Source organism: Condylostylus longicornis, unplaced genomic scaffold (genome assembly GCF_029603195.1).
Source record: "Condylostylus longicornis isolate FDR11 unplaced genomic scaffold, ASM2960319v2 ptg000086l, whole genome shotgun sequence".
Classification (NCBI taxonomy): domain Eukaryota; kingdom Metazoa; phylum Arthropoda; class Insecta; order Diptera; family Dolichopodidae; genus Condylostylus; species Condylostylus longicornis.
The window spans coordinates 272,764-300,640 of record NW_026578054.1 but is presented as its reverse complement, the minus strand read 5'-3'; the positions used below and the strand labels follow the sequence as shown (position 1 = coordinate 300,640).

Sequence of the window (27,877 nt, the reverse complement as noted above, 5' to 3'; positions counted from 1 at the left end):
AAAAATTGAAAAGTTAATTAAATAAATGAATACCAGTGAAAAGGTTAATTTCATTCACGTACGAGTATAACTTATTTTTACGCATATTTTAAATTGAATTGAAATAGACTTAAAATGCCAATTGTATTAAAAATGGTAAGAGATAATCCAATCGAATATTAGAAGTTATTATTTTGGGCCAAGAGGAGACAAAAATATTTATTTATAAAATTGAAAAAAATGTAACTATAAATGTGGGTAAAATTTAAGCTTCAATTAACGAGTGGATAGTAAATTTTTCCCTTTCCACATTTTCTTTTTTGTAATTACTCCGTTAAATTGCTCTCTCATACTTTCGTATTCTCTGTACCTTCATACATACGGTTGTATGCTCTCAATATTAATTTTGTTATCGTGCCTAAAATACTTATACGGAGAAATTAGGACAGAGTTGTAAAAATTACTACCACCTCGACGAATATGCTAAAAATTTCACCTACATAGGAATTTAAATATAAATACCAAAAATAATTTCCCATATATATGTACAAGTGAAACCGTATTCTAAAAATGTTTTATACTAGATGTAGCTTTATGCTTTAAAAATAAGATTCTTTCAAATTTCGCAACTCGAATAAATTCTATTAGTTAATTATAATTCTTCTTTTTTTTACCTAATTAATTACTTATTTTTCTTTTCTAATACAATTTTCTTAAAAATATTTTATTTACAGATTTCTAATTTAATTAATAATTGTGATTTATAAAATAAAATTGAAAATATTTAAAAAAATAATTTTTATTTTAAAGTACCGTTATTAAGAATTTACAATTTGGATTTTTTTTTGTTTTTTTTTTTTTTTGTTTATTTCATTTTTTTCTGATGGTTTTGTTTCCTACAGACTCCTAAAAAAAATATATTCATTTTAACAGTCTCTTGGTAGGCCTTTTGACCATGATACACGTAGCTTTTGTCGTCAAGTTATTTGACCTTTTTTCTCATTATTTAACATTGGTATTGCAGTAGAATGACCATTTCCATAATTTTCAACAAAAGTGGTCTGCATTGTCTGTGAATAAAATTAAAAAAAAAATGTATAAAAGAATGAATTTTAAATAAATATTTATGAAAAATTGCATATCTTTAGGCTTAATGTTTATCACTACATAGTAAAATCAGAATTTTCATCTACTTTTGTGTACTTTTAAAACATTTTTTCAAGAAATTATTGCAAAAAGCATGTACTTTAAAAGATTTTTCAATAAAATTAGTGTAATTAGAGCAACTTTTATTAAAAAATCAGGTTATAATCAGTCGTCGAACTGTTGGATGACCCACGGCTTCATCCTACCGTCGAAACTCCTACTGTCGAACCACCACTGCGATGGTACCGCAGCTAGCCGTGGGTTATTCATAGCGCTCGCATACTATTCTAGTTTATTTGCGCTCAACAACACAACAAAAAATCATAAACAAAATATTCCCTCCCTTTTCTACACCTGGATTTTGTTTTCCTTTTCTTTCTTTTCTTTTGCTTAAATATTCGTACATACTTGTCTTGAAATATCTCTAGTTATATCTCGTACACTAGTCAATTGATAATTACTTCTGGAACCAGGACTAACATTATTCATTCTTGATGCTGGTGTACTATGATTTAATGAACGATCTTCAACTCGAATCCTTGCACATCGACACTTTTCAAGCGCATTCCGAAATTCACGACGGAATTTTCCTGTGAATTTATAAAAGAAATAAAAAATTTTTAAATTATTATTAAATGTAAGGAAAAATACAGAATGGTTATAATGGTGTTACACAATTATTGTTGTGTTATACTGTGTTACATTATTTAAATATAAAATTCAAATGCAAGTATTGTATAATATAAATTCTGTATAACATATTTAGTATAATATAGCTTTACACAGCAATAAGAGTATTTTTGAAATTATAAGAAATTTTTATATTACCACTCATAAAATTGTAAATAATTGGATTGATAGCACTATTAGCATAGCATAACCAATGTGATAGTAATGAAAATATACTAGTTAGTTCGTTGTGTGGTAGTGTGTCGGTATATCTGGAATAAAAAAATAATAATAAAAATAAATTAATTCATTTTATTGCATCATTTATTCCAATTTTATTATTTGTATTTTTTACAAAAGGGTGATTAGACTTTTATAATAACATTATAGACAAAAAGGCGCATTTTAAAGAATGCAGAGTTCTGCATAAAATCGGAAAAATGTGTGAAAATATAAAATTTTATTTTGAATGGAATTAGATGGACTATGAGTTCAGTCGACAATCACTTTTGTTTGGCAGGAATAATCAAAGATTGTAAAATAATAAGACGGATGCTCGTGCCATAGATTTGATAAGATAAGATTAGATTTGTAAATTGGGGTCATCCTCAGAAAAGATCACCGCAGCCATAAAGGCTTATTATAACTTCTTACCGTGCATAAAGTGCCAGCTAGGCTTATAATTCTCAAGTGACTACATATTTGTCTAACCAACACCTTCCAGAAGTTTGAGGATGTTACCATATTTCACTCCCTCCCATCCAAGTGGATCAATTGCCTTCTGGTCGTGTATCTTCATCATGGTTTTTTTTTCTTTATCACTCCTTGGAGGAGCATAGGGCTAGTGCATGATATCATGCCCTAGTTTCATAGCATCATAGAGTTAACTAGGTAGGTGACTAGCCTGCCGTAGTTTTTATTTATATTAAATATTTTAGTTTATTAATATTTACTGTTTATTTTTCTTAGTTTTTTTTAATATCGAATATTATGAATATTTGAAAATTACTTGTATAATATTAATTAGTATTGTATATCAAGTTATATAATATTGAATATAATTTTTATAGTGACCTGACCTGGGTCAGAACCCGAGACCCTTCGGTTAAAGGACCAGTGCCATAACCACTGCAGCAATGGTCAGGTTATCTTCATAATGGTTAAATTTATACAAATGGTCCCCAAATTTTCCCATTTTGTGCAAGTAATAACCCAGTCTGCAATGTCCAGTGAGGAGACAGACCATTAACTTGGTCTGGCATTTTTAGATATTTTGGCCCTTCTGAGAGACAGACCAGTAATAACGAGTTCGTCTCCCTCATTTTCGACGGCCACTCCTCACACTCCTGTTAACGAAGTTCCACTCGTTCCGCATGCTCATGCAATAAAAATTACTTCAACTATACAATTCTTACTTGAATTTTTTTAAAATTCTACAAGAAATACTCTTTAATCAATACACAAGAAGTGCTTTTAATGAAAGAAGGGATGATTAAAAAAAGAAGGGATGACAAAATCTTCATTCAATCCATAAATTAATAAAATTCTCCCAGTCATAAAATCATGATTATTTTTTCGAAAAAAAATTTCCTTCATATTCGATTTATATATGCTTGTTGTGTGTCTCAAAATTAAAAAAAGAAAGAAAAAAAAATTACCACTGCAAGGCAATTTAAGTGAACCTAATTTTTCTATCCTTTGTTCTCCTTCATTTATAATGCAAAATAAATAGGACTAGGCTAATATTAAATAAAAACGAAGTGACTATGTTGATAATGTTTTGCATTTAAATCTAAAAATTAGAAAATTTTTAGTCTATCTCTACAAAATATTCTCTTCTTTTTTTAAATATTCGTAAGGATCATAAAAAAAATTATCGGACCCAAAGATATTTTATTTTCATTTTTATATTTCTCATTCTTTTTATATGTTTTACTGCAACGAATAAAAATGGACCTCATATTTTCTACTTAGTATTCTATTTTAATATTTGTTGCTCTTTAATATATGCAACAGTCCTCATACACAAATAAATTCTTAATTACACTTGGGGTAAGTTTGAAAAGTTTCATTCTCCATATCGCAAAAAATTTAAAAAGCTTGAATATTGTCTTCTCATGTAGTATTTATGATACCCTATATTAAGTTTTAAGTAAAATTTTTAAAAATTTGAAAAAAATGTAAGATTTTTTCTTTAAGGACCTTAATCTCACAACTTAACATTTGTATAATGAAAACGTATAAACCGTTGGGCTATGAATTTAATGGGAAAGTTTACAAGTTGAAACTACATTTTTAGTTTTGTAATATTAAAAATTTCAAAAGAATTTAAGTACATGCTTGTATTTTATAGAAAAGCAGTAGGAAAAATGTACATTTTGTGAGTAAAACATAAGAGTTAGAAAAATTTTTTAATTATTTTTAGTTTTAGGAGGAAATTAAAAAAAAATCACACATCTTGAATATTCATTAAAAATCATAACAAAGATTACAGTATTCTCTTACAACTTCTTTTTCAGTGGGCATTGTCCTGTGAAATATCCCTTGCACAAACTGGAAAAATCGGATTCCCTTGTGTGTAGATTCTGTCGGGACAAAGAAGAGACAGCCTTATATATTCTGTATGACTGTCCTACTATAGCTGTCAAGAAACGCAAATGGTTTGAACGGAGTTTTCTTAGTGTTGGGGAATTAATTTCCAACTCCTTGACGAATATTTCCGGGTATTTGCTTGGGACTGGGGCAGTATAAGTGCGATACAGGAGGGTTACAATACGCCACGACTGGCTGCGATTATCGAAGAGAAGGAGTTCCTAATTCTTCTTCTTGTCTGCCTATTCTAGTTCCCTGTCTCTATTTAACTTTCGTAGAACCTCAGCATTTGTGACTCTATCGATATATGATATTCTGAGCATTGTACGATAGCACCACATCTCAAATGGTTCTAGCTTGTTCATGGTTGGAACTTTTAACGTCCACACTTCTGACCCATATGAGGGAAATGACCAAACGTAACACTTTAAGTAACTTAATAGCAGATTGATTTTAAACTTCCGATTGCATAGTGCTCCCCTATATTTATTAAAAGCTGATCTGGCTACTTCTATTTTGACTTTTATCTCCTTATCTCATGTCCACCTGCTTTCAAGCCAACCTCCGAGATATTTGAAACTTGTTACATAATCTATTGCTTTATTATTTATTTGTAGTAAATAATTATAATTAATGTTGCAATTATTTTTACTGATAGTCATAAATTTTGTTTTATCAATATTTATGTTTAGCCCATATTGTTTGCTATGTACTTTAACTTTGTATGACAGCTATAAGTGTTGTGTCGTCTGCGTAGCGAATGTTATTGATGAAGATTCCATTGACTTTTATACCTTTATCTTGTAGTTCAATAGCTTCATAGAATATTTGCTCAGAATACAAATTGAACAATAAAGGCGATAATATACATCCCTATTGGACACCTTTCCGGATCTGTAACTCATCAACGATATTTCGGCCGTTTGCATCTAATAAAGATCGCTAATACATCGTATGTCTTTATGTTTTTCAGAATCTAATGTTAATGTTTTTCAGAATGTCAATTAGTTTGTCGTGTTGTAGTCCATTAAATGCCTTTTCGTAATCGACGAAGCATATATACACGTTATCCATGGTGCATCCAAGCGGCGTATCGCGGCTTATATCAGGGATGGCATTTCCCCAGAGGAAGTTCGCAGATATTAGAAGGAAAGGCTAGAAAAGCTGAGGGCCTGCGGATCGGGTGTTGTGGCCGACCATCCCCAGAAGAGGGAAAGCAACACCCCTGATGCAGGGCCCTCAAAAAAGAGGTCGATGAAGGGCAATGTTGAGGAAAAGGTCCCTGGGAACATTCCTCAACAAAACCCGAAAATGACTTCTTATCGGGATGCAGTAGCACAGGTCAAGATGGCCATCACTCATAGACTGCATCCAGAGGAAAGGCTATCCGAAGTTCAGATGGAGAAAATCAAAGTAGCCATCATGGATGAAATGGATAAAGTTGTGGACTCTCATCCACAATTCACTGCAGCGTTGCAAAGGGACGGATGGATATCCGTAACATGCAACAATCAAAACACCAGGGAGTGGATAACCAGTGTCTTCAGGAAGATAAAGCTTTCGGACGGGTGCGACGTCGTGGTACTGGATGGCGACGACATGCCCAAACAGCATGTCTGCGTCACCTACGTACCAAAGGACGAGACAACCGTCAGTCTCTCCAGTGAAAAATTTCTAAGTAGGATAGGGAAGCAAAATCCCGGCCTCAAGATAAGTTCTTGGAGGGTGCTGAGGATGGATAAGGAAAAGGACGGGGGCTGCTCCATCACCTTTTCCGTGGATGATTCTGGATTGGAAAATCTACGGAAAGCGGAGTTCCGACTTTTCCTGAATTTCTTCCGTGTTACCGTTCGGGTTAAAGGAAGAAAATCCTCTTAAGGTGCTGGCGGCAGGGCAGGACAAAATAAAAAACGAATGCCCACCGCGACGACGACGAGCACTTCAGGCCAACCAAAAGAGCCAAAACTCATTGGAAAGTCTGAAGTCGTTCCAAAAATGGCGGCAAGGGAAACGGAAGGACCATCGACCATCACGCCAAATACAAGTGTCCCGGGTGAACCAAAAGGGCTCAAGCCCATTGGGAAGCCCGGAGCTGCTTCGGTATTTGGTGTTGGAGGGGATAGTGTGGCACCTGGGACGGCAAAAGAGGCTGTGGCAAGGCAGGCGCCCACCAAGATGTGTAAAAAGGTGGCAATGGGAGGCAAGGCTCATGTAAAGCCTTTGTCTAAAGGACCAAAGCCCATAGACAAGAGCCGGAGGAAATTATATGGCTGTGAGGTGCATCCAAATAAATTTACAGCATGCTAGGGCATCTACTGATGTTCTAGCTCATAGATTTATGAAGAATCTCGATATTGCCCTTATAGATTTATGAAGACCTCGATATTGCCCTTATCCAAGAGCCTTACATAGTGAAGGATGATAACAGGTGAGCTATTGTATGATAATACAATTGAAAGCAGGCCTAGGGCTTGCATTTTGTTTAGTAAAAGGCTAACGTATTTTCCCATTCCAGCTTACTGTTCTAAGAATGAAGTAGCTGCGTTGGTGAAGGTGAAGTGCCCACCCGGACGAGCAACTGAAGGATCTAGTGGACTTTTGTGGAAGGAGGAACTTCCAACTTATAATAGGAAGTGATGCCAATGCCCACCACACCGTCTGGGGAAGCAGCAATATAAACAAAAGAGGTGAGTGCCTACTTGAATTTATATATAGCAATAAATTAATGGTTATGAATGAGGGCAATAGGACGACATTCATAAATGCAATTGATATCATGGTCTCCGGAGGCCTGGCAGAAGAAATATATCGGGTACCCCAATCCACAGATTGGAGTCAATTCGAAACGCTCCTCATGGATGGGATTGGATTCGTTCCTGCTTCTGTCAGAACGGTGATGGATATCGAACTGGCCAGCGAGGCCCTGACGGCGGCTATTACTAATGCCTACCACGGGAGCTGCCGCGCTAAGCCGAGGCGGAGCAATAGAAGTGCCCGTGGTGGAATGAAGAGCTTTCAAGGCTTAGACTAAAGACCAGAAAGCTATTCAATAAGGCCAAGGCGTCGGGTTCGTGGGAAGAGTATAAAGACTCACTCACAAAATACAATGCGTTCTGCAAGGGCATTGATGAACTCTCCAGCAGTGCGCGTCTTCACAGGGTGCTTTCCAAAAAGTATGTTATCGGGTTGGGCCTAATGGAACGGCCTGATGGCTCCATGACTGAGAACGGAAAGCAGACGTTGGAGCTTATGGCGTCAACGCACTTTCCTGACTCGGAGATTCTTCGGAATTATTCAAATGCGGTCATTGAACCGAGAGCATCCTGACCCTGGAGGGATGACTGGCAACGATCCCGTCTAGTCTTCACGATGGGCAGGATTAGATGGGCTGTTTTCTCTTTTAGGCCCTTCAAATCTCCAGGTGATGCGTACCAGCTATGCGTGGGGTTACATCCCTCAGGCATGGAGGGTGGCTAAAGTGACTTATATTCCGAAGATGGGTAAGCGACCAAGCAACCACCCAAGCCTTACTTCTTTTCTATTGAAAGCAATGGAAAAAGTGATTGATAGATTTATACGGGACGATGCACTGGGAAGCAATCCCTTGCATGAATCTCAGTACGCCTATCAGTCGGGAAGGTCTACTGTACTCGCTCTGCAGAGTCTGGTGGTGGTCCTTGAAAACTTACTGGAGGTGCGAGAGGAGGAAGTTGGCTGTTTTCTTGATATAGAGGGAGCTTTTGACAACACCCCATATCATGTCATCTCACAAACGAGGGATTGATGCGACGACTAGCAGATGGGTTAATCGGATGCTACAGGATAGGATTATTAAGTCTACCATAGCTGACGATATACTCTTCATCTCCGCTGCAAAAGGATGTCCGAAGGGCAGGCTCCTTTCACCCCTCCTGTGGTCCATTGTAGTGGATGATCTAATCGCTGCTCTCAGGGGCTCCGGGGCGCGTGTCTGGGGATACGCCGACGATGTGGTCTTCGTCGTGCGGGGAAAATTTGAGAGCACTATTTCTGATCTTCTACAGCAAAATTTACGTGTTGTGGAAAGCTGGTGCAAAGGCGTTGAGTTAAATATAAATCCAAGCAAGAGCACTTTAGTCGCCTTCACCGGACGCAGAAGCAGGGATAGATTAACTAGCCCAATTCTGTTTGTTGAACGTATTAGTTACTCTAGGGAGGTGAAGTATCTGGGGGTAACCGTGGATGATCGTCTCTCTTGGAATACCCATATAGATAGAGTTATCGGGAGAGCTATGGCGGCCTTGTGAACGTGTAGGAGCTTCATCGGGGGGACCTGGGGAATTAGTCCCAGAATAGCACTGTGGCTATATACGGCAATTGCTAGGCTCATCGTCACATATGCGTCGATTGTATGGTGCCGTAAGGCTCAGCAGGCGGGTGTGCGGGCCAAGCTGGAAAAGCTACAGAGGCTGGCCTGCCTGGGAGTGACTGGGGCAACGCGGACGGCTCCCACCGCTGCATTGGAGGTGATGATCGGATTGCTGCCACTGCACCTCCATATATTGAAGGAAGCCCGGCTAGTGACTTACCGACTTCTCTCTGGCGAGGGCGGGGCTGGGCTAAAGTTGGCCCACAGAACTCACAGAGACTTCATTGAGAGCGACCCGATTCTAAGAATAACCATGTCGGATACCTGTCTGCCGCGGTACAACTTCGACCACAGGTACAGGGTTCTGTTTCCCGATCGATGGACGTGGGATCGGGGTGGTCCGGCACTTAGGTCGAGTTCGAGAGTCGGGTGTGGGTTCGGGCGTATACGGTGTCCGTCCGGACACGTGTGCATATGTGACCATTGACCCGTATTGCACAGTGTTCCAGGCCGAAATACATGCAATAGATATCTGTCTGAGACTCAATTTAGAAAGGGGGTATAGAAACCGCACCATCTATGTGTTCCCAGACAGCAGGGCTGCACTGCTGGCGCTTCGTTCTGCTCAGGGTACATCCAAGCTGGTCTGGAGCTGCCTTGCTGCACTTATGGAATTGGCATCGGAGAACAGAGTGACGCTCATTTGGGTGCCGGGCCATAGTGGCCATGCGGACAACGAATTTGCCGATGGGCTGGCGCGGAGAGGATCTGGGGCTGACTTTGTGCAGCCGCTGCCTTTCTGCCTTCTTCCGCCGTGGGGGCCAGGCTTGCCTGCCAGCTCGCGGCGGAATGCGGTCGTCACTGGCGGGACACGAAAGGGTGCCGTCATGCGAAAGTGTTTCTTTCGGCGTGCTCCAGCGGATTCACCGCAGAGTTGCTGGGGATGAGCAGGAGCCGGGTTTGCACTATTGCGAATTTCTTCACGGGGCACTGCCCAGTGAACTACCACCTGCATAGTCTGGGGAAGTCGGGCTCCCCCCTGTGCAGATTTTGTGGGGGTGGCGATGAGACCGCCGTGCACATTCTCTGCGACTGTCCGGCACTGGCTGTTCGGCACCGCAATTGTCTTGGACATGGGTCCCTAAGTGTTCAGGAACTGTAGTCCAACTCCCTTAGGGATATCTCCGGCTTTGTGGTTGGGACGGGGATATTATAGACTGGGGAGTGGGTGGGCTACAATAAGTCAAAAATGGTTGCGGTGGCTTGGGGGGTTACTCCTGTCCCACTCGGTTCCCTTAGAATCTACGAATATATACACGTCGTTTCTCATGTTCTTGCAACTTTGTATAAGCTTTTGAGTACCTAAATATAGCTTTCCCAGTGCCAGTTCCTTCTTTAAAGCCGAATAATACTGAACGGAGCTTTTAAAACTTCTGTTGTCGGATAATACTCACTATGTATAGTAAATAAATAAACATTTAATAAGTTGCCGTTAGTTAAATGACGCGAACCACTACAATCCATCAGCATATGAGAAAACCAGAGAATTTGCATTTTATTTTCCCCTTCTTTCCAAATGAAAACTATTGAAAAAGTATTGGGTGATCTATGAACATAGGATTCCTTATTTGAAAATTTTAAATCTGGTATTTTAAATATTTTAATATTGCGTATAGTATCATATCATATAATTTACCGACCTAGAATATTCAATTCAATGAAAATCAGAAGTGCATAAAGTTAACATTTTTAAAAACATGTAAAATGATACTTGAAAATTTTTTCAAATTAAAAATGAATATGTAGTACAATATTCTGACATAAGGGTATGCATATGAGGGCACCAATGAATGGTTATAAGAGTTTTACGTGTAGAATGTGCCATTTTGCAAATTAAAAACTTGGGTTATTGATTTTATGAAACTTTTTTCTATATATTATAACGTTATATTTGAAATAATTGTAAAATTTTGTTCATTTAGTGGTCAATTTAAAATTCAATTTAGTAGTCTGTCTCGAGTACATACACTTTTAATAAATGTTTTTAATTGAAAAAGAAAAATTGTTAGGAACGAGAATCTTAAACTATTCAATGTAATTATATTGTTATATATATTTTTTTTTTTTCTAAAAACTAACTGATTACTAAGGAATTATCTTGGTTAATCCAATTTTAAATTTAAGGTGTAACTTATTAAAAGGATAACCTTCTAACAGGCTATTTAGAAATTTTGAAGAGTAGTGGCGTAGGATTTTTTATTAGAAATCGCGGGTGACATTCCTCTATAAGATATGGACGATGGACGCATAAGATGAGGTTTTACTTGATTACTGGGAAACCGAAAACGTGATTTTGTTGAAAAAGAAGTGATATCTTGTAGGTGTATCAGTATTTTCACGGACAGCAATAAAGGCATAGAAAGTATAAGCGTCTACTTTTAGAGCGGCTCGGGATTTGACTTGCGATCATTTTCCTAATTTGATCAAGGGACTCTTCGAAAATTCTCTGATTCAGGTTCCGGATACAGCAGAATTCAAGGAAACTATAGAGCGTATAAACTCGCTTGGTAAGGAACAGATCTTAAAATTGTATCTAAAACGGAGAATCTTGATATCTGTGTGTGGCAATAGAGTAAACCAATTTCGGATAAACAAATGGAACAACATTTAATGCCACCCGACAATTACTAATTTATGCTGATAATTACTTAACATTCGATACCTGGGAAGTTCAAATTCTTCATTTAAACATTTAATTAATTACCTCATTATATTAAATGTATGAACTGGTGCATAACAAACCGCAAACATTATTACAACAGCCACTAACATTTTTGCTGCTTTTCTACGTGCTCTCAATTGACCCATGGTACTCGTATTTGAGGCAGGCATTTGTGATCCTCTTGCATCTATATTGTAGATATTGATTTAATAATCGAATGTAAAAGAAATATTGGGATTTTATATTGTTTAAAAAATTAATTACATCTCAAAAGTAAATTTAAGAAAGTTAACTTACAGCCACATGTTGTATATTGATGATGATTTCTAGATTCTCTGTGACCTGGTATCGTTTCCGATTTCCATAATACTCGTACAATTTTGAAGTACGCAATTGTCATCAAGAATAACGGTAATCTAGAATTATATATAATTAAAATCAAAAATTTCAAAGAGTGTATTTACTAAATTTTATATTAACAATTATAAATATGAGTAAAAATTCTTTAAGAGTGGGATTTATTTGAAGTAAAAAAGTGAGTAAACTTCCTCTTGTGTACAAAAAAAATTTCAATTTTAACCATATTTGAAAGTATGCTAAATAATAAAGGAATTCACTTATTTTCTGTACCTTTACTTTATTAACACTTAATTTTGTTTTTATCATTTTTTTTTTCTAAAATTTTTTGACAGAAAAATTTTTACCGTGAAATTTTTATTCATATTAATGGATGGTTTTTGTTTACGATTAAATATTCTTGGAGGGGTGTTACTTTCGTCATTTATTCTCCTCTTAACAGTGCAGTATTCTTTCATCTATAACTTTGAAGTTTGTATAAGAGATGAGAGGAAAATATGGGAAGAGATAGGAAATGGAAAGGCAGAGTGTTCAAAGAGTATGAGTGTATAAAGGGTCATAAAGTATTCATTGTTTTATCATATAAGCAGTTAGCAGTATAATCCTAACCACTCATGTATTATCGAAAAGAAGACCAACGGAAAACTTTCTCTTATTAATTTCAATTGCGAAAGGAGTAATTAAAAATTCAGGGTATAAATTTTTGTGTTTTTTTTGTCTTCCTCTTACTTTTTAATAAAGTTTTTTCTTTTTTTTTGTGTTTGTCTTTGAAACGAGTCATTTTTTAATAAAAATTTTTTAAGGAAGGTTGCAAAAAAAAAAATCAAAATTAATTTTTTAAATTAAAATAAAACTTTGGACTACTCAAATTATAAGCTGATTTATAATTGAAAAATAGGTAAATAAAAATGATAATATTAAAAAACTAGTCAGAGAACAAAGTTCTGAAAACAAAAATTTTTAACAAATTAGTAAGGAGGAACTATAAACTTCACTGAACGCCGCCCTTCGAATCTTTCAATCAATTTTAATTAAATTTTTTTTGTCATTTTTTTTGCCATTCTCCTGGAAACTTTTTAATAAAGTATCGCAAAGCAAAAATTTAATAACACTACTTAAAAATAAAATAATATTAAAAAACTGTTTTAATTATTTAGATTGCAAAGGATCTTTAAAAAAGAAAACAAAAAAAAAATATTTTAAAAGGGTTAATGAGATTTTAAAAACTTTTCTATTTATAAAAAATTTATTTTATTATTATTAAATTAAAATCAAACGTAGACTGAAAATTTATTTAAAATTAAAATATCGATACGTGTGTCGTAATTGGTATAATGTACTTAATTACTATAGAACTTAGACAGCTGATTTTCTGGCAAGGAGAGGTTCTAATACGCCTCTCGAATCGGACCATATATTGTTCATTGGGAACTCAGAAAGGAATTAGAGGGGGGGCGGTCGAAGCACGAGAAAAGCCTTCGGGGCTGCGGCAGACCAAAGAGTTTCTGCGAGACCAGAAGGTATTTGAGAAAATTATACGGTAGTGAAAGAATTAAAAGAGAGTTTTCACTGAATTCTCATCGAAGTACTGCAAATTTTAGGGAATCTCAATTGGCTGGATCCGGATTCATTTGCAGATTCTTTGGAGATAATAAGGAGACTTCAGTACATCCTACTAGGAGAGTATGATGCTCTTGCTTGTATAAGAAGGGAAATGCGTGGGGAAGGAGGGATTATATTCTCACGACGACGAAGTTATAGGCCTCACTGGGTGCTTAAGTTCATCTAAAGGATAGTTTCTAAAGGGTATTGCGTGGCATGCCTCGCACTCGGGGGGGTCTGCGTCGTGTTAAGTGCAAAACCTACTATAGAGCTAATAAAAGTAGTAGCTCTGGTTAAGTAGTGAAGCTGATATAACAATAAATTTTTGAACAACAGCATTGAGAGAATAAGATGTAAAAGACAATCTTACACGCAAATCTTAAACAGTTTAATTCATAGATCAAGTAATTCATATATGGTGCTAAAAACCTGTTTCATTAAAAACATTTCATATTTTTTTGCTATCTTATATTTCGGGCGTATAATTTGAAATATCTAATCTACATCACATGGTGCAGACTTGTAAAATAAAAAATTCCAACTACTCTTATTATTAAGGCTTCAAATTCTCAATTTATATGCCATTATCCACAACATAACCAATATAATTTTTAAATAATACTTTAATATTATATAAAATTATTTGTTAAGAAAAATTTATACTTACATATACAATGTTACAAGCCGTACAATATAAAAATTCTTTTCAGTCTCAATATCCCATGTGGTCTGACATTGTGTAAATAAAACAGTTTCATATCGTAATTTTGAATTCATTGGCTTTAATGTCAAGGCTAAAAATTCTGGAACATCTATTTATTAAGTATAAAAGAAAAAAATTTTATTTAGAAATTAGAGGAAATATTTTTTAATAAAATTTAATAATTATGTAAATATGATTAATAATAATTATAAGCATTACGGTTATAATAAAAAACCAAAGGTTATACTTATGAAAATATTGTACACTTGTGTCACAAAAATATTATCGTTGCATAAGCATTAATGGCAGAGAAAATTTTGCAAATTAAATTTTCTTTAATATGGCCATCATTATAATGAAATTATGATTTTTTTTTTAAATTACCTGAAATGAGCGCAACAATCCAAATAAATGCAACTGATGCAATCGCTCTAGTTATTTTCGTTCTATATCTTAGTGGAAAACAAATTGCATACCATCTGTCCACTGATATAAATGTTAATGTCAATACAGATACTGTTACTGAAATTGACTAAAATTGAGGGGAAAAGAAATTTAAATAAATTTATTCTTGATTAAAATACAACAAAAAAAAAAATTTAAATATTATATTTTTTTAGAGGAAAAATTTTTATCTCAAACTTGGAATGGTAAATATGTATATACATACACACATTTAAAAATAAAGTTTAAATTTTTAAAAATTTTAATGAAAGAAAAATTAAACTAATTTTGTTGTAGAAGTCTGAAATTCTAGCTAAACGACGTCCTTATTATATACTATTAATAATTTTTAAAAATCAATTTACTTCCGGGAAACTGCAAAGAAAGGGTTGGTTAAAAATAGTTAAGCTCAAAAGATAGAATCGGATAAGTCACAACCTAAGCCGGCCACCCGAAATAATTATCAAACTCATGTAAGGGGCGAACTCGCAAGTAGAATTAAATTAATTTTTTTGATGTTTTCTTCAGTAACGGCCGAATAGGGACAAACGGAGTATTCAGCATCATCGGTGCTTGTACGACCACGGTTAAAGTCAGCAAATCACTTTTCAACCATTTGCCTCGATCGAGCGGAATCCGAATAACACTTATCAAGCCATTGTTTGGTATGCACCGTGTTTTTTCCCATCAAAAAGAAATGCTTAATGAGCACAAGAAATTCTGATTTGTTCATTTTTTTTCAATTCCTCAAAGTTGATTCAATCGTTCGCACACTAACTTGGTAAATAATGGTCCGAATGTCATGAAACATTGACACATATCGTTTGAAGGTTGGTATTTTTTGAAAACCATACAGATTCGGTATTTGTATCGCCATCTATATGTCATCCTACGGACTTATTGAGCAATGTGTTATTAGATATCCAAAAAACACGGCACAAAGAGCAGTACACATCAAAATAAAAAAAAATAAGGCAGGTGCAATATGGGCGGAAATAAAAGCAATCACATATCAACAACAGTAACTTCCTTTCCTTCTGCACCACTAGAAAAGATATAGAGATTTCGCTTGATTTCATAAAGCCATGCCTCAGTTTCGTAACTCATTGGATTTTCAATAGGTCGATGACTAGCTATATAATATTGAAAATAAGTTTTAAAAGGACCCGAACCCGGAGCTGTTCAGTGGATCAACTAATGCTATAATCGCTGCATCATAGATGAGGTGCTTGAAGGCGGCGTAAAAAGGGATTAAAAAGAGTTTTAAAATTTATTTTAATTAACATTGTTTTCAGTTAATAGTTAGAAGAAGTGAAGTAAATCTAACTGAAATCATTAAATCAATATAAAAAAAAATAATAACAATTTTCGTTTTTGACCTAAGGAGTGAGACTGTGAATTTAACAATGATAATTGTTGAAAAACAACTTATTTTGAATTATACGTTGAAATATTTAGTGATAGTAATGAATATTTTGCTAAATCAACAAAAATTTATTTATTTGTATATTTAATAGGAAAATTTTGAAGAAAAGCGCTATAATTTAATTAAAACAAAATGAAGGACAACACAAATTAAACGGAACTGTTAAGTTAACGAAACAAACAAACTCTTAACTATTATAAAATAATTTTCAATGAATTGAAAATTTTCTAAAAACAAAAAATTTTTATTTTACAAAATATTGTTAATTTCAATTATAACTGCGATTACTTTGTATACGTTCGTACGTAATAATGGAAAAGTGTTTTTCCATAATAGAGGGAAAAAAATTTTCCTGGAAAATTTCTAAAAATTAAAGTAGATTGTTTCGTTGTTTTTCTGCTTTTTTTTTTGTTTTTTTAAAAAAACAATAAAAAAAAGGAATCTTTTAATTTAAAATTTGAAAAAGAAAAAATTCACATTAAATTTGTTGATTTACATTAAAGGAAATTGAAGGTGGAAGCGCGTCAATCCTTTAAAAAAATTTAAGTGTAATAAAAAAAATAGAAACTTTGTCATTCCTTAAGTGAGACACAATAAGTGTAGCCATTCAGAGTAATTATTGTTTATATAACACTTGTTAATTTAATACCTCTACAATCTTTTACCAAAAAAGTATTATAAATGTATTGCCTAAGTTTGTAATATTGTAAAGCAAAAATATAAAACTCGATTGGTGTCCGAACGGCGGCGACGGCGATGATAACTGAATATTTTTGTACAATTTTCTTTTACTGAAATTTAAACAACAAATTTTACTTAAATTTAATAAATAATTTTACTGATCTTTAATAAATTTTACAGGTTTTCCCGAGATAGTACTTATCACACTATTTTGTATCCTATAAGTAACAACATTGACGCTGGTAATAAATAGAAGAGGTACGAAAGGACTATCTTAAGAAGTACATTAGGATTTGCGACATTGTAATTGGAGATGCAAGAATGAAAAGTAATACTATATTTTCTACTACAGGTAAGAACTAATTCATTTTATGAAAAAAGTGATTGAAAGTTTTGAAAAGTATTATATTATGAGAGAGCAAATCGAAAGCTTTACTTAGATCAGTATTAATAACATTCTTCTAAAACCCAACCTCCATCTTATTTAAAAACTTGGAAGCATATTCAAGCAGATAATTTAAAAATTAATGTGGATTTGGCACTATTAACTCTGAACTATAATATTATAAATTACGTCATTCACCATTAACTTCCAAATACCATGGGGTATGTTAGATAGTTTATGTGTTAGGTGATAAGAATTATGTTTTCCACCAACGATAGATGTATTTCTGGAAGAGAATGACCAATGTAGTTAGGGAAATATTCAAAATTAAGTGGGTTCAAGTCAAACTGATTATTATAGAACAAGCGCTAGAGCATTCATTTACAGAACGAATATGTATTCCGAAAGGATTGTGTCCAGGCTAGGTAATAGATGTTCAAATTGGAGAATGTAAGGACTGTATTGATACAGAGTGTACGCTGCAATGCATAATTGTCATCTGCATGTCTTGTTTAAATTCTTTTCATCGTTTTTATATATAAATTTATCTTATATCCTATAGATAACAAGAATATTTGAATTTTGATTGAAAGCATTAAGAAATTGTGAATAAATTGTCTTTCAACTTTCTTTTACTTTTCACAAGATTGTCTTGATTTTCTTTTCTTACATATAAGATTTTTCTTAACGGATAACAAAAGTATATAAAAGAAAATATTCTGTTATATATTCTTTATTTTACCGCTATACCTATATACCAATATAAAAAAATGTTTTATTTATGTCTATTATAATATTTGACAGTAAAAGAGTGAGAATATTCGATTGTATAAAAGGAATGAAAAAAAATTCCTTATTATTCTCTTAGAATTTTTCTTGTATTATTGTCATTTTTCTCAAGGATCCTTTTAAATATCTCTTGAGATTATTATGGTGTAAGCAATTTAATGAAAAATGAAGAACAAAAAAATTATACAAATTTTTATAATAAAAGTGCCATGTCTTGAGTTTTTAACTGAAACTCATATTTTCCTTTCTACAATATTATAAGTAAAAAGAATTTTCAAATTTGACTCTTTCAACATGCCATAAGCACACTATTTTATAACTGTATAGGAACTATAATGAAATGATTAGTATATGAAATTTCTAAGTAAAGTTCTTAGAAATTTGTTTTTGAGATTCATGGACAAATTTTAAGGGACATTTTGGAATTTATTTTAAATTTGATTTTTTAAAACGTAAAACTCCAAAATTAGCAACATTCTCTAAGTATTTTTTCTATTTCAGTACTCTTATAATTTAAAATAAAGAAAATTGGAAAATAAAAAAAATAGATTGAAAAGCAAAATAAATTTTTTTTTTATAAATTTTTTTTTGGAATGAAATTTTTTTTTGTGGAACTAAATTCCAAGAATTGTGTTGAAAATAGAAAATGTACTTCAAAATAGAAAAAATGTAGGTACTTAGAAAACATTAAAGTGTCTGAAAAAGAGAACAAAAGAGAAAATGTCACTGAATAAGAAAAGTTTTCAAATAATTTTTAATTTACAAAAGAAAATATTTTGTTTAAACATTAAAAAATTTTTTTCTCAGCCTTTAAGTATGCTATTTTATTTATTCAAAAATTATTGTCAACCAACTTTTGTATAGCTATTATGAGTGGAAGTGTGAGTATAGAAATTTGATTAGAAATAATGAAGAACTAAATCTTAGTTGAAAAGTTAAAAATAAATATAAATATAAAATGTCAGTCAAATAAACAAAATAAAAAAACAATTTTCTCCTTTTCAAAAATTTTGTTTACTCATGAGGGCCTATACAATGGTAGAATGTGGATTATTGGAGGGAGATATGAGCAAAAGAATTCCTTTTCTCCGACCATCGGAGCCAGCCATGGCTTATTGTAGCCCTTCCATATTCAACTTGCGTTACCGCGATTCCAAGTAAATAACCGAAGATATCTCTTAGTGAATTAAAAGTGAGCTCTGAGAGCAGGATAGTCACAAAGAATATACACAGCTCTTCCTTTATCGCCTCGGCAGAAACTACTCAAAAGGGAGTACGATTTGTCTAGTGTAGAAGCCAATAATAACAAGAACGCGGTTTCGATCCATCTCAAAAATTACACTTAGATACGACACACCCTGTATTTAGTTATCAAAATTTTAAAGACTTTTGTTTGTGTTTAGTCCCACTCGTATATAGTATAGACTTTTCGACTGTATTGTGTTTTATGTTTACTTAAAAATTACTAATGTCTCAGTACAAATTTTAAGCATATGCTCTGAACAACAAGTTGATTATACAATGAATGAAATTGTGGAACTGAACAGTTATAGTGTAAGAGGCGGTTGGGTTTTCCTAAACTGTGGAAAAAACAACCGAAATATTTTAAAATAGAGTTCGTATTTTTTGCGTTACATGCTAGTATCCTTTTCATCTATATAATATGTAAAACTTTAAACCAAAACAATTTTCAATATCAAAATATGTAAAAAGTTTTGAAAATACTTTTAGCTCTACACATTAATCCCAGTTGTTTATATGAATGTGTTATCTAAAGTTTGTTTGTATTAAAAGTACAATACCAATACTATTTATCTAACTTAAGAATAACGCACTATGAGACAGTTTATAAGTTTTATAGAAAACTGAAAAATAAACTTATCACTTATCCCATATATAGTGAATTTATTTTTCTTGGTCTATTACGTGGTTATTCCCGTCTAAAACCCATATTTCATCCATTTGTTAAAAACAGTTCAAGTTCATTGTAATGTAACTGCAATTAGCTTATTTTTGACAAATCCCGATATAAAGGCTGAATTCGTCAGAAATGAATTGAATTTAACTTGCCATATGTTTCCCGGTCGTTTGATATTGAGACTCTTGTCTGAGAACTACAGCCCTCGGTTTTATTGAATCTCACATAAAAACATAAGAATTTTTTTTGAAAAAAATCAGCCAATATGATTATTGTGCCGTATACATTGTAGATTTTAGATTTTAAGGAAATTAAATGGAGACAAAGAACATATCTCTGAGGCCACCACAGCTACTCGCCACTTGTTGTAGCGTCCCTACGCCTCCACCCATAATATCTTTGTTCCAAATATAAAGCTGAAGATCTCAAGGCAACAGTTCACGAAAGCTCAGGAAATATAACGCAAAACAAATACAACGTCGGACAGGCAGTGCGGCATCTATATATTTTAACAGGTACAACTCATTACTTTGGCACTTACTAGGTATTCACTCTTTGCAGGTAACAATCAGTTTTATAAATTCCAATATTTTCAATAATAACTTGTGTAATTTAGATATTGAGGAAAAATATAAGTATGACAGCATTATGAGAAGGGGATGGGTATTACCACAATCTTTTCGAATTTAATTTAAAAAATCAACAAAATATAAGAAAAGAGAAATAATTTAAATTTTTATGATTTTGGTGGTTTTAATTTATTTTGTTCGAGTATAAAACTTTTCAAAAAAAAAACAAAAACTTTGGTAAATTTATTTTTTTTTGGTTTGTGTAAAAGAAAAAATTTTTATTTTTATGCCGGCAAAAATGTCTTTTATATTTTCAATCAGAATTTTCAAAAAAAGAAGAAAAAAAACTTGTCAATATTTTTGTTGTTTTTTTTACAAGAATGCTTTAAAATGTAAAAATTTAAAAGTTTAAAAGGAAAAATTTGATTTAAAGAGTTGGTAAAGAGCAAGAGAAAAAAATATAAGAGAAATGAGAAAACAATGTAATCTCTGGAAATTTGTGTTCATTAGAAGTTGCTAGAATTATTAAAATAAATAACATTAAATTTTTGAATTTAATTTTGAGTAAGAAAATTTACCAAAAAATTTAATATATACGAATGAAATAAAGAGTAACAGCTTGGCTGTAATCCAGAGGAATAAATTTTCCAAAAATAACTGAATGAGGAACATAAGTTTAAACCTTGCCTCATCTCTTTTTATTAACTAGAGCGGGAAAATATGTGTAATGCGGGTACTTTTGGGGCAGCATGTAAATATTGAGGCCTCTCGGATTATAAAGGAGAGGGTTAGAAAAGAATAGGTGAAACGAACGAGAACTCCCGACTCTGAAACCTTGAGTGCTAGCACGGCATTTCACTGCCTTCATTCACGAAATACAGGCAAAAAAACATGATCGAACATGGTTAGCTGATTAGTTTTAGAAAGTTATGTCTAGATCAGGTGTATTTTAGGCTGAGCGCCCACTGGGAATAAATTAAATTCATAATATTGGATTAATTTGAATTTGTCTGCACTCTCCACAGGCATGGAAACTTAAAACAAATTATCCATTTTATTTGAAAAGATTTAGTTTATTTTAAAGAATTCAGTTATGAAAGTTGTAATGCAATAATTTTCATTTAATAAATTTAATAATTTTTCTTAATTATGAATATACAATAATTGTAGACACACATTTAAAAATTGTATTAAAATTTTCATTTAAAAAAAACTCACCTGAAAATATAAAACAATTTTACACATTGATTCACCAAGAAACCATGTCTCTGTTACATCCCATACAACTGAAGGTGGTAAACATATTAAAATAACAAAAAAATCTGCTATCGCTAAATTGACAATATAAACATTTGTAACGGTTCTCATGGAATAATTTGTATAAACGGCAATACATACAAGTGCGTTCCCGACCTTTTGTTATTAAAATATATGATAAATAAAAATAAAACAAATTATTATTTACAATTTTATTCTTTAAGAAATTCAAAATAAATGCTGAAATAGTTGTAAAATAAAATTTTTGTGATTAAGGTTTTTGGCGTTCAGTTGTATATTGAGCTTAAAATTTTCGAAAAACTACTAAATAGTGTTAATACGTTTCCGTTACTAAGACGAGACTAACTAGAGAGCTATAAAAGTTTTTGTTAAATTAGAACAAAGTTAAACGGTCAGTTTAAATTCATGTACATGACAGTTTAAGGAAGTTTCTTGATATACATTCTATACTGGCCGATTCTGATTTGTCCGGCGCCCTAAACGGATTCTGAAACGTAATGGAAAAAAGTGACAGAAAATTGTTTTGCTTCTTGTTTTAAGGTCTCAATTGCACCACTATTTTGTTTATGGTAGACCCGGTGCTGACTCTATACATATTCCTGACAATTGACATTGAAATTGCAATAATTTACTGTTTGGAAATAGTAACATAGTAGTAAACTATGCAATTCAGCTTTTATCTGAATTGCATATTAACATATTATTACTATACGGATCTATTATTAGCAATACAAATTTGCACAATTCAGCTTATTATACTCGTAACTAGTATTTGTTACAATTCAGCTTATAAGTTTTGATTGCTGAATAGTGTATACAATAGAATTGCATTGCTGACAAAATTACAGAAAATTAAATGTAGGAATATCCTAATCTTCAGAAAATTGCTATATAATACGAAATTATTATTCAGTTCAGTTTATGATTTGAAATTATTTAAAAGAGCTGAAATACAAAAATATATTATTGGGTTTTATACACCTTAACAATTGCTTTTATCGGATTACTTTTACCATTTATTATATTAATACCTATATATTGACTGTACACTGAAACGTTTGCAATAAATAGTAAAGGCGTAAATAGAGAATGTACATCAACTCTTACATATATAATTCAATTTTACATAGGTGATGCTTGCTGAATTGTTATTATAATAAAAAATTTTTTTATTTCTTTGATTTTTCAATTGATTCCGCCATCATCTACCTGTTCTTTGTTATTGGATATTTCCAATAACATCACTTTTAATGGTTTTAAATGGAATTTAAATTGAAATTCAAAAAAAAAAATATACTTCCTAAGCTCATACGACGTGTTTTAATTTACAAATGTAAAAAATTCTTTCAAAATCCAAATTCAATTTAAAATTTATGAATTCAATTTTCTTTCGTTTGCATTCAATGTAATTTATTTTTAGTTTTTTTTTCTGTAATTTAAATAATATATACAATGAATTTCTTAGCTTAAAACTGTTCATCGTGTTGATATCCTTTAGACCTCAAATTTTTAAATTCTTTTTAGATATTGATACCTTATCAACATGTAGAGGCTAATGTAAAACAGTGGAGTTTGACTTTATAATCTGCACGACCTCGTGGAACATTTCAACCGATAACTGAATTCTACACTGACTTGTTTGCTCGAGTTATTAATAGTTTTATTGGTAATACTTAATAGGACTTCAATCAAGGAAAACCTGTTTATTCTCCTGCTGAAATGAGTTAGACATGTGCAATATATATGTATTTATTCAGAAAAACAAAATGAAACCTAGTATAACTCCAACTTATGATGGCTCATTTTCGGTAATATGTCGTTTCCGAAAATATTGCATGGCTAAAATAAAGACTAGGAATACGAGTACATTGAAACTCAATCTGCCTTTTGTCCAGTATAACATAATATACTGTTGTATACATAATTTTTTAATTACGATATTCTTAATAACTACACTGTGTAATTTACTCGGAGAGTGGTAATGCAACGGTCATTATTATAACTGAAATAAGATTTAAGTTTATCGCAAAATCATATTCTCTTTTTCCACTCCCTCAATATTAGTGTAACAGGTACACAACTAGGTATAATATAATGAAATATAATGTTAAAGATAAATATTACATCTATCAAAAAGAAAAAGGAAAATATAACAAGATGTTTATTGTTCATTTGGTGGATTTCTATCACCCTGTTTTGGAAGTACTGTCAAGTCTCGGATATCTTGTGTATTTCCAATAAGAGCATTTTTTTAATATTTTGGGGTTAATTTTAGATTAATTTTTAAAGAACAATAGGTTAAAATAAATAATTATGAATATATTTTTACGATATTGTTGGGATAAGCTAAATAGTTACTAAATATATACTTAAACAACATATTTGCAATAAAAAATCCATTCGACCCCAAACTTATGATTTAAATCCTTTATATATGAAAAATTTATAAATTTTTCTATTAATTTTCTATTTGAAAAATATTTCAAAACAAAAGGAATATTTTACATTACCTATACACTTTACAAAAATGCTACGTTGCCATTTTTTCTTCATAATTATTACTGCATGTAGTATATGATTTGTTATTTACATACATATTTAACACCTAATACAAATAAAATTTTATTGTTTATACGGGTGTGCAAGAATGCATTTAAATATAAATAAAACATTGAAAGATCACAATAGAAATATAAGGAAAAATGATGAAAAAATTTACAAAGAAAATCATTTGGAATCCGTTAATAGCTCGGTGTTTTATATCAAAGATTGTCATGGTCTATATACTTTATAGTAGATTCTTTATTTATTTTTTGTAATATCAATAAAGGTTTATGAAGAGTATATTCTTTATAACAGCAGAAATGGAAATATATATTTAGGATTTTTCTTTTACTCGTACAGCATATGATGCACATTCTCCATCACCCCAACATCTTAGCATCCGTGGCAAGTATCCAATGATGAAATGCCCAGTCTCCTACCTATCTTTCCCAATAAACAGAGTCCTGTCAAAAAAACCCTCGTTCTTATTAATAATACTATCATATAGTGTAACATTGGTATTGGTAACACTAAACTAATCATTCATAAATTACAGATGACGGCAGTTCGAATAATAAAGCAAATAATAACATTGGCCTCTTCTTTAAAAGACATTTGTATTATAATTAATAATATAAGCTAAATAAATGTAAAATCGCATATTATAATAAACTTCGATTCGTGGGGATGAATTTCTTTACAAGAGAATTCGACTGTATAATATGATATAATATGTTATAACAGTATATTGTTTGGTAAAACTGTATAGAATTCTTAAATGAAAAAATGGAACTTACCAATCCTGTAATAAATACAACACAATGTGTTGCTATTAAAATCCATTCAGAACGACTGGGATATATATAATCATATAAGTATTGCATATATTCCTCATATGTTGCATTACATGGTATACAATCATCACATTCTAAATTACATTCATCATCATCATTATTATAAATAGTTGAATTTGTATCATTTGTATTATAACTGCTATTTAAATAATTTATATTATTTAATAGTAATGCAGTATAATTATTATTAGTATTACTGTTATAGCTATTATAATTATTATTATTATCATTATTATCAATATTTTTATTATTTTGATATATTATATTTTTATTTAATATTGAACTATTACAATTTAGATTGTCCTCTATTATAATTGAATTAGTATTATTATTATTATTTAAACAATTATTATTATTAATATTAGTAATATTATTAATTTCTAATATTTTTAAATTATTATTAAAATTATTAAGATAATTATTATTATTTTTATTATTTTGTTCTATAATTTGAGTATTTTGAATAAAATTATTATTTTCTTTAATATCGCCAATATTTTCATTAACATTTTTATTATTTTCTCCTATTATAATATTGGTATCATCATTTGCATAGTCATTATTACCATCATAGTCATTATTATTATTATCTTGAATTATATTTCGTTTAAAACGTTCTGTATTATTATGATTACTATTTAATAATAATTGATGATCATAATCATCTTGAATTTTTAAGATTATTGTATTACTATTATTTTTATTATAATTATCAATTGATTTTATTAAAGTTGTAATATTATTATAATTACTAATGTTATAGTTATTAAAATCAATTTTATTTGATTTATTTTTTGATATTGTATAAAAATCAATAATTTTTTGATTATTACTGCTATTATCTTTATATTTTTTATTATTATGAGATAATTTGAGTGTTGTAGGATGTGTTATAAATGATTTTGTAAAATTTTTCTGTCGAAATCTCTTCTTCCATTTGTTATTTTTATCATTATCACTTTTATTATTTTGGCTACTCACATTTTTACGACTAAAATGAAGTTGTTTGTGTTTTATATGATTTTTCTTAAGCGATTTATGTGATTTTATATTGGATTTGATTATTGGTTTCTGTGAATTTAAAAAAATAAAATTAAATATTTTATATAAGAATTTTAATTTTTTTAGAAGAAACTCTAAAACTTTGCAATTGAGTACTCTGACAGAGATATAGAGTTTTCAGTTTTGCAACTGTTTGATTGCTTATTTATATTCCATGGCTTTATATTCAGGCGGGCACACATGCAACTGTATGATCGTATACAATTAAACAATCAAACATTTTGTAATTTTTTACAAACTGATTTCAATTTATTAATTTCAAATATCTTAGTTGTTTAAGTAAGCGTTGAATCAATTTGCAATATTGCAATCAAATTGCAATATTGTAAAACCAAAAAGCCCTTCCAACAATTTGTCATGTCGCGTGCAATACTGAATTAAATCGCGATTTATACAGTATTGCATGCGTTGACACGACGTCTTCATTTTAAATTAAACAAACTTAAACATAGTTTGGAATAATATGCTGAAGTACATTATTTTAAATCTTACCGTTTTTTCCGATTCAGTGAAACTATTTAATATAATTGTAGTAGATTTAATATCACTTTCACTATTTCTTCCTATTATGATTGATGACGATGATGATGATTTTCCATAGCCAAATGGTGGATATATAAAATATTGATAATCTATTAATGATATATTATTTATCACAAAATTTGAGCTGTTTGTTAATATTTTTTTCGTAGAATTTAATAATTCTACATTATTTGTAGATAAATGAACCGTTGATGGTAATTCTGTTGTTAATAATGTTTTTGATATCGTTGATGTTATATAATTAATATTATTATTATTTTTAACAATATTATTATTTAATATTTTTTCTATATTATTAAATTCATTAATGTTATTATTATTTTTTAAATTATTATATGCTTTGACATTATTTAAAGGATTCATTAAAATTGATATCACAATAATTAATAAATTAAATTTTATTAAAAAATTTTTATATAATTTTATTAAATTATTTAATTCCATTTTTGCTTCTATTATTTAATTTATTTATTTTTTGAAAGGGAACATTAATTTGTCATAGCTTTGAATATTTTCTTTTATTGTTGTTTATTAAACAGTTATTTTTAAAGTACTACACAGATAGTTTCTTTTAAACGGTAACACTCTTTTTATATCACTTCTTGTCAAAATATAAATTTCCGTTTGTAATTATTACGGCAAACATATTGAATAAATGTCAAATTAGGTTTATTTACAATTAAATTTTTAAAATATTCAGCAGAATGGCAAAACATAGTTTTTGAAATTCCTACAAAATTTATGTAAAATATTTCAAAAAAGAAAAATTCACAATTATTATAAAAATTATTTGAAATTTTTTAAAAAAATTTCTTTAATTTTGTTTAATTTTTATGAGTTTTTTAACAAAATAGTAACAAATTTATTTACTCTTTCAGTGTTATTAAGTATAAGGAACAATACATATATTAAATTAAATTTAAAATTGTTTAGGATTATCCTTTTTATATACTTTTTTTTTATTTCCCGTCGGGGAAAGGGGAACTTAGGACAAATCGTGGAATCTTTTGCGATTCCCATCCGTACCTACATTAGCACTATATCAAGGACCCTGGGAAATTGCGAGAGTATGAGAAAAAGCAAGACTGCCGAAGCATCTCAGTCGGAGGATAGCATCCGCCTCGTAATTAAAAAATAAATACTCTACCGTTTCGTATAGTTTCAGGTAGTGACAGCAGATCTCTGCCTCAATTTTGCCCATCCTTTACAAATGGACAATCGAGAATCAATGCCTAGTGAGTACATCCAGTAATAGCCTCAAATCTG

The 27,877-nt window shown here is 31.2% G+C and overlaps 1 protein-coding gene across 2 annotated transcripts; it reads right to left on the bottom strand.

Annotated features, from left to right (window-relative positions):
- Nucleotides 1–79: 79 nt before the first annotated feature.
- LOC129613673 (orexin receptor type 2-like) lies at nucleotides 80–25,171 on the bottom strand. Of its 2 annotated transcripts, none has more exons than XM_055527838.1 (9): nucleotides 24,950–25,171; nucleotides 21,549–21,743; nucleotides 14,503–14,650; nucleotides 14,083–14,227; nucleotides 11,754–11,872; nucleotides 11,499–11,643; nucleotides 1,954–2,066; nucleotides 1,587–1,715; nucleotides 80–1,049 (listed from the first exon to the last, which is right to left on the bottom strand). In XM_055527838.1, the coding sequence occupies exons 1-9, from the start codon at nucleotides 25,034–25,036 to the stop codon at nucleotides 1,027–1,029; spliced, it is 1,104 nt and encodes a 367-aa protein (XP_055383813.1). In that variant the 5' UTR covers nucleotides 25,037–25,171; the 3' UTR covers nucleotides 80–1,026. The 2 variants fall into 2 exon arrangements, with proteins under 2 accessions (XP_055383813.1, XP_055383812.1); XM_055527837.1 differs by having other exon boundaries at nucleotides 1,606–1,715.
- Nucleotides 25,172–27,877: the final 2,706 nt, after the last annotated feature.